Here is an 8,754-nt window from a genome sequence, read left to right as displayed (position 1 = left end):
AAATCATACTTAAACATGATCATAGCATGAAAGTTCATCTGTGTTGGTATACTTCATTATGCATGACCAAAGGGGCTAAACGTTCTAGCCAGCACTAAGTAAATTGGGACGCTCGTTGAAAACACGGTTTCTTGAACACCAACGCCAGAGTTCTACCAGCTCAGAGGCATCTCAACATATGCCTGATAAACACATAGAACCTCCAGAACACTCCGTCTCGCTGGACAAAGTGAAAATTCTGGACTCAGAACCGGATTTCGCGAGAGGAGTAAATGAGGTGGTGTACATTCGAGCCAACCGTCCAACACTGAACAGAGACGGGGAGCGACACAGGTTATCTGACACGTACGATCCTTTGTTGCAATCACGTGTTTCCGACGTCACGTCTCGGAAGCTGCAGTAGAAGGTTCCATCCGTGAACAAGGCTGACGGAGTCGGCCGAAAATTTGGGTAAGTCCAAATTTACTTAGTGTTGGCTAGAACGTTTAGCCCTTTTGGTCATAATGGTTGATCATATCTATCACATACAAAAGTCATACATCAATCTAAAAGCAATCGCTCAGCTGAGTCCCCCTATTAGAATCGAGTCCTGACTGTGTTAACAAAAGATTCGTAGCCCTAAAAGCAAATCAATCTTGTCAGTCTATGATACTAGTTTGCATGTTAAATAAGCGTTTACCACTGTTACCTGCCAAAGGTTCTACGCCTCTAACATATTCCCGCTGTACACCACGTGTTACGGCGATGGGACAGCTGAGTCGGACATCGAGAGGAGGGTGGTGAACTATCTCAAGGTCAGAGGAGGAAGGAGATGGGGATTTCGAAGGGAGGGAGTTGAATGGGAGGAAGGTTAAGGGGGAAAGGATGGAGGTTTCCAGAGAAAGGGTGGTCAGAGGGAAGTTTGAGGGGGGAGGTCAGGGGAGGTTAGAGTAGTAATAGGAGTTTCGAAGATATGGAGTTCAAAGGGAGGAAGGTTAGGGTGAGTAAAGGATGGAGGTTTCAGAGAAAGGGTGGTCTGAGGGAAGTGACAGGAAGGCGGGACTGTCAAGGAAGTAAGAGGAAGGTTAGAGTGAAGGAAGTTAGAGGAAGGTCGGAGGGGGAGGTAAGAGGAATGGAGGGGGTAAGAGGTACGGAGGTGAGAGGGGGTTTGATGGGAGAGGGGGATGAGGAAAGTCACTGGGAGGGAGGTCTTAGGGAGGAGAGGGAGGGAGGCAGGGGATATATTGAATGTTGGTTCACATAGGGTGTCTTCTTAACTCATTATATCATTTGGACAGAGGGAGAATGTTCTGGACTATCCCGGAGGAGTTCCTACTTCAACTATCCACAGCGGAGAACAGTGGGATTTTCCTAACGGATGGCCTCCTTTACAGGTAGCTGTTTCATTCCAAAACGTGTTTCATTTTAAACCGGGATTTTTAATACTAAGAAATGGAATACATCTGAGTTCTAGAATGTATTCCATTCCAAAATATTTTTTAATAACACGAAGTGGAAGATATGTTATGAAACCTTTAGGATAGTTGTCCAGTTGTTCCGTGATTTTACAATGCAACAAAGAATACATGATTCCTAAACGTGGCCCATTCCACAATACATATGTGAACCCTTTTAACATAATACAAAACATTTTGATACAATTAGCTCTCAAGGTAAATACCTGCAGCCTGGCGTATGTAAACGTATGTATTCTTGTTTCTAGCACCTTGTTATTGAAGGCTTGGCGAGCAGTTCTGTCGGTGAGGTGCAGCAGCTTGCCCGGGAGCTGGCTCAGAGATGGATAAACGTGAACTACAGGCAGTTCGCCAAGACCCAGGCCATGTGGGAGAAGGTAAGCAATATTGAGATGGAGTATTTTCGTTTCATTAACAGTCGTTGCCATTTGAAAGTACTTTTTGGACTTTTCTTTGGGTTGGCGTAAAAACGATACTGGTGCAAAACAGAATGCCCAATTAAAAAAGCGTCAAAACACTACAAAAATAAGTCAAAATCCAAATCTCTGTAGAGTAATTTGAATAATGGAAGGTATATAGCGGAACGACAAACTTCATATCTATTAGAACGCTCCGTCAGATCGTGATATTTCGTGATGTACAGGATAATGGTCTTAGCACTAGCTTTTGTTGACGAGGGTTTGTGCTTTCGTGTCTAAGTGATGTGTTTGCCCCTCAAAAACGTTATGACGCGCGGATATGGCATCGACCATTTCAAATGGCACAGCCGTTTACAAGACGGAAACTCGCGTCGGGCACGTGATAGTCATAACTGCTGCACATAGTATGACGTAACGTTGTTGTTGTGCAAATGTACAGTATGACGTGGAGACAGGGGAACATCCGGGAAGTGGTGGCGAGTATGACGTCCAGGTAAGAAGGCTATGGCCTTATTACCTTCGCCAAGAAGGTTATGTTTTCGGTAGCGTTTGTCCGTCTGTCCGTTCGTTTGTCCGTTTGTTTGTCTGTTTGTGAACAGCATAACTCAAGAAGCTTGATATGGATTGTCATGAAACTTGGTATGTGGGTAGGTCTTGATAAGACCTAGAAATGATTAGATTTTGGGCCCCCTGGCTGCTTTTGTTGGTACTGCAGCAGGATTCCAGGACATCAAGATTCCGGTTTTGATATCTCGCGATCTGGATATGCTAGGGTCACTAATTTTGGTTGGTAGATAGCTCTCGGGGTAGACAAGACGTGGCGTGGCGTGAGCGTGAACGTGGCGTGAGCGTGGCGTGGGTCTCCTAGCGGCTTGTTCTGGAACTGCATGGCCATTTGATGAAAAATCTTCGAAGAAGGATAACTCAAGAACCGGTCGACGTATTGTCGTGATTTTTGGCATGTAGGGAGCTGAAGTAATGCTTGACATAATCAGATGACAATTATGCAAATCAGGAGCTTATTTGCATAATTAATGAGGAAATTCTATAAATCTGCTTCTTTCGATAATAGGACTATAAAACACTTGTGAACGAGAAAAACATCTCAGGATATAGATTATGTAGATAAAGACCAAATTTGCATAATTAGAATGGGAAATTGTTATAATTTCATAGTTGTAATTGCTGGAAATTTTATACTTGCCGCATTTGGAAGTTGAGTGAACGTGAACATCAATAAAGATACATTTATTCAAATGATGACCTCAATTGCATGATTTATGAGGAAGTGCTAGGATAGCCTTTTTGTTAAGATAAGACTGTTATTGGGTGGAGCATATGATCAACTGATGTAATCATGCAAATGAGGCTCTTACTTGCGAAATCAATGATTGAAATTGTATAATTCGTCAACCGGAAGGGTTAACATCTTTTGGCGAAGATATGAGATCGTGGAACTCTTGTTTCTTTTCTACAACAGCCATTTGAGGAATAAGAAATAAGAAATCGGACGTTTCTGACCCCTTGACTTTATAATACGGATCAATGACCCCCCCCCCTCCTGTTTACCATCAGACACAACAACATATAGCATCACTTCTAGAGCTCTACTCAACATCAAAGCCATTTTTAATAAAAAGGACAAAACCCTTTGAGCTGCCAGCAATTAGCAAGGTGTGCCAAGAAAAAGCCTTAAGTTTATGCTGTTGGTTTGGATGCTCTCGCCCTTAACTTGGTCCAAACCTATAGCTGTTAACAGCTCATGAACATCACACATTTGTCTTCCTCTCTTTAGGTGGGTTTCGGTTGGACCAACGGCGTTGTTTTGCACCTGCTGGACAAGTATGGACATGTTCTGCGGGCGCCCCCTATCTCCACCGCGGCTACAGTGGTACTGCATCGTGGTGCTCTCATCCTCAGTATCATAGCATCCATTAGTACCGGACAGCTTCATTTTGAGTGTCTTTAATTACAAGACTCTTTCAACAGATTTGAATCAAACTTGTAGTTTTCTTGTCGTATGTTTTGCTTTACCCTCATGCAATACAGTGTTGTGTTTGTACGTGCGGCATTGACATGATTTATGCATTCTTATTAAATCGTTAAAAAGACAAACAAGAATTTTGTTGTCTTGTTGAATTGATTTTTAAGAAATGCAGTATATAGAATATATTGAATCGTAAACTCTTATTGAAAACATCTATTAAAAACAATGGTTTTCACACGCCCAAATGAATAAATTTATGCCACTACCAAAACAAGAACAATACGAAAATGCAAAACAAGCAAATTTCACAAGTAATATAGATTTTCTCGTTCATATAAAGTGGTCATCCATTGAAGCCGATAGTGTGAAGTGATGGGATTATCACAAGAAGCCTTCGAACAACCAGTTCGAATTAATTAGACAGGCTCTTACTCTGTTTTAGATAGGTTAGATAGGTTACTAAAAATGAAGCATACATACTTAATTAGAAAATTAAGTCCTTTAGAGTCGTTAAGAAATTTCATATATACATCGACCAGACAAATCTTAACACAGCCCACTTCTCGCACTAAATACATACGATTGATACAATTTTTTAATTAGAATATTTACTTAAAGCAAATCCTCAGTGCGTGCCCAGCTGCACTCTCCAGTGGGAAGTACACATGGAGACATAACAATGTGCTGAGAGTTTTAGTCAACGCCATCAAGAAGAGAGTTGAGCATGTCAATGCTGAGGAGTTACCCTTCGACATCCAGTACTTCACCCCATTTATGAAAGAAGGTTCCGAGCCATGCCAGCACACCAGCTTCAAACGCTGTACCCTTTCAGCTGCTAATGACTGGGAAGTAAGGGCTGATTTGGATGGTAAAGTTGGTCTTCCAGAAGAGATAGCACTGACTTCGCTTCGCCCCGATATTGTTATCTGGTCCAAGAGTGCTCGAGAAGTGATGTTGGGGGAACTCACAGTCCCACGGGAAGATAATGTAGAGGAAGCCTATGAGAGGAAACTAACAAAGTATGGAGAGCTGCTAGCAGTCTGCAGGGACAGAGGATGGAAGGCAGTGTGTTACCCGGTCGAGGTTGGATGCAGGGGTTTCGTGGCCTCATCTCTGCAGAAGTGGCTAAGACAGTTGGGATTCACCAGGAGAGAAGTTAAGTCCATCTCAAAATCAGCAGCAGAAGCAGCAGAAACGGGGTCCTCATGGATTTGGAACAAGTACTTGGAGAGACGGAATGCGGAACGACCCCGCTGTTAGAACTTTGTGATACAGAACCGTGTTCTATGCGAATAGAACCGCGTTTTTTTGAGAACTGGCAGTTAGTTTTTAGTTGTTTTCAAGTGCTCACCAGTGGGAGGTGGTGCTGAGCGCTGCTGGCCCGCCACCCTGAGGAAATACTGATTTAAAGGGCCGAAATTTCCGCTGAAGGGTGGAATCAGCTGAGGATCCCACTGGTGAGGCCACGAGACTTTTATAGTCATGTGTGTATTTTTAAACTTTACATTTCTAGGAAAAACGGCAGGCGCTTAAATAAATGCAATGACTTAATAGATGAACGCTACTTAGATTCCTTTTACTAGGACCTGATTGTAATGTGGAATATCGGATCTTTAGAGAACTATCATAGCAGGGTGATCATCTGTTCGAAAAATCTAAGATAAATTTGTCATTTTATATAGGAATGAGATAAATATTCCCTATAACAACAATTCTTGTATACTAGAGTTTCAAAATTAAGATTCTAAAAATTCCTATTCCTTATGAAACTAGGCAAACCATGCATCATAATTATATAAGCAAGATATTTTGATACATCTACAACTGACTCTAGAAACAAGAACAAGAGTTCCGAGATCTCATACCTCCATGAAATATGGGCTCGCTTTGTCCTCATTAATTATGCAAATACCTCTACATTAACATAATACATGCATAGCGATGCATACCTTTAAGTAAGTTACACATGATACGAGGTATAAAATAACCATCATTCACCAATAAGGATTCACAGAATTTTTACATTAATTATGCAAATTAGGTCATCATTTGCATAATTGATATCTGTTGATGTTCCGCCTGCCACAGATTAAATAGATTACATGTATAGCAGTACCATTATATGAAACACTGTAATTATAAAATTTCCTCAATAATTATGCAAATTAAGTCCTCATTTGCATAATTTGCATTTAATCATGTACAACTGTCTCTCAGGTACCTGCACACCAAAAATGATGAAAATACGTTGTTCCAATCTGGACTTATTGGCTTTGAAAGTTTTTACCAGAAACTAACCTGCAGTTCCAGAACAAGCTGCTAGGGGCACCAAACTTACGCCACTTATTCCTGACAGGATAAGCTATCTGTCACCAAAAAGTCAAGACCATAGCTTGTTCAGGACAAAAGATACAAAAACCGGAAGTTCTGCTGCAGTACCAAGGTCATCCACCAGGAGGCCCATACTTGACCTTGACCTTTGTCTTTCCAAGACTTACCATCATACAAAATATCATCACAATCCATAAAGGCGTTCTGAAGTTATGCTGACTACAAAGTTGCGGAAACACAGACAGACAGATACACACACAGACAGACACACACACACACAGACATACATACATACAGACAGACACGCCAAAAACAATACCTCCATTTTTCATGGAGGTAAAAAGTCGAGCCTGTACAAAGTAGTCCACTTTAGTCTGCATATTTTAGATATCACTAAGTGTAATTTTACTTTAGCTTCACCTATGACCTGTACGTAGCTTGTAGAATGCAATAAAGGTCTCTCATCCATACAGTAATTAATTGATTCATTCCTTGCTACATGCATTAGATGTTAACCACTATTGTGTCCTTTTCTGGTTAACATTCAGTTGAGTACTTGTTGCCTCAATAATAGAGTTTTTTCATACAATGTATATATCTGATTCTCGTCCAACAAACTCATGATGAAACTCATGAGCTCCACGATCTCATACCTTCGGCAAATAATGATGATATTTATGACTGACAAAGTAAAGATAATTCCTCATAATTATGCAAATAGGAACCTCATTTGCATAAACTATATCACTTGATCATATTCTCCACCAAAAGACGGTTTTATCTCAACAAAAAAGGCCATTCTATCATTTCCTCATAAATTATGCAAATAAGGTCCTTATTTGAATAAGTTATAGTTAATGATGTTCACCTTAACTTAACACTTTACCGGCCAGAAGACGAAAATCAATTTTAAGGCATTACCATACCAAAACACCTTCCCAGCAGGTTTTTTTCGTGCAAACCCTATCATTTAGAGCCTGAAACGCGTTATACAGGCGAATTTCAGCAAAGTCGCTATTTCTTTTGGAAATGGTCGGAATAATTTTCTTGCATTCCTAACGTCCCTCTGAGGTGTTAGAAGTGCAAGAAAAATACTCCCGACCTTTTTAAAAAAATTTCCGCACATTATACGTATAAAAAAAATTTGGTCGGTTTTTTTCGTGCAAAACCTATGATTTAGAGCCTGAAACGCGTTATACAGGCGAATTTTAACAAAGTCGCTATTTCTTTTGGAAATGGTCGGAAAAAATTTTCTTGCATTCCTAACGTCCCTCTGAGGTGTTAGAAGTGCAAGAAAAATACTCCCGACCTTTTAAAAAAATTTCCGCACATTATACGTATCGGAAAAAATTTGGTCGGTTTTTTTCGTGCAAAACCTATGATTTAGAGCCTGAAACGCGTTATACAGGCGAATTTTAACAAAGTCGCTATTTCTTTTGGAAATGGTTGGAAAAATTTCTTGCATTCCTAACGTCCCTCTGAGGTGTTAGCATTGCAAGAAAAATACTCCCGACCTTTTAAAAAAATTTCCGCACATTATACGTATAAAAAAAATTTGGTCGGTTTTATTCGTGCAAAACCTATGATTTAGAGCCTGAAACGCGTTATACAGGCGAATTTTAACAAAGTCGCTATTTCTTTTGGAAATGGTCGGGAAAAATTTTCTTGCATTCCTAACGTCCCTCTGAGGTGTTAGAATTGCAAGAAAAATACTCCCGACCTTTTAAAAAAAATTCCGCACATTATACGTATAAAAATTTTGGACGTTTTTTTCCATGCAAAACCTTTCTTTTGGAAATGGTCGGGAATAATTTTCTTGCATTCCTAACGTCAACTCTGAGGTGTTAGAAGTGCAAAGAAAAATACTCCCCGTAACCTTTTTAAAAAAAATATCCGCACATTACACGTATAATGTAATTTTGGTTCGTTTTTTCCGTGCAAAACCTATCATTTAGAGCCTGAAACGCGTTATACAGGCGAATTTTTAACAAAGTCACTATTTATTTTGGAAATGGTCGGAAATAATTTTCTTGCATTCCTAACGTCACTTCTGAGGTGTTACAATTGCAACAAAAATACTCCCGACCTTTTAACAAAATATCCGCACATTATAGGTATAATGAAATTTTGGACGTTTTTTTCCATGCAAAACCTTTCTTTTGGAAATGGTCGGGAATAATTTTCTTGCATTCCTAACGTCAATCTGAGGTGTTAGAAGTGCAAGAAAAATAATCCCGACTTTTCAAAAAAATCCTCACACTATACGTATAAGACGGTTTTTTCCGTGCAAAACCTATAGATTTAGAGCCTGAAACGCGCTATACAGGCGAATTTTACAAAGTCGCTATTTCTTTTGGAAATGGTCGGAAAAAATTTTCTTGCATTCCTAACGTCCCTCTGAGGTGTTAGAATTGCAAGAAAAATACTCCCGACCTTTTAAAAAAATTTCCGCACATTATACGTATAAAGAAAATTTGGTCGGTTTTTTTCGTGCAAAACCTAAGATTTAGAGCCTGAAACGCGTTATACAGGCGAATTTTAACAAAGTCGCTATTTCTTTTGG

General features: G+C 40.0%; 1 protein-coding gene across 1 annotated transcript in view; it reads left to right on the top strand.

Annotated features, from left to right (window-relative positions):
* LOC109475680 (trehalase-like) overlaps window positions 1-4,462 on the top strand; it is a 27,956-nt gene extending 23,494 nt beyond the window's left edge. Inside the window, exons 14-16 of the mRNA XM_019776444.1 lie at window positions 1,703-1,831; window positions 2,313-2,366; window positions 3,669-4,462. Of these exons, the coding sequence (XP_019632003.1) occupies window positions 1,703-1,831; window positions 2,313-2,366; window positions 3,669-3,842 (357 nt within the window). The 3' untranslated portion in view covers window positions 3,843-4,462. The remainder of the gene's footprint in view (window positions 1-1,702; window positions 1,832-2,312; window positions 2,367-3,668) is intronic.
* Window positions 4,463-8,754: the final 4,292 nt, after the last annotated feature.

This window comes from Branchiostoma belcheri, unplaced genomic scaffold (assembly GCF_001625305.1).
Source record: "Branchiostoma belcheri isolate BF01 breed outbred unplaced genomic scaffold, Haploidv18h27 scaffold340, whole genome shotgun sequence".
NCBI lineage: Eukaryota > Metazoa > Chordata > Leptocardii > Amphioxiformes > Branchiostomatidae > Branchiostoma > Branchiostoma belcheri.
The sequence above is the reverse complement of the archived record's forward strand: the minus strand, read 5'-3'. Positions and strand labels throughout refer to the sequence as shown.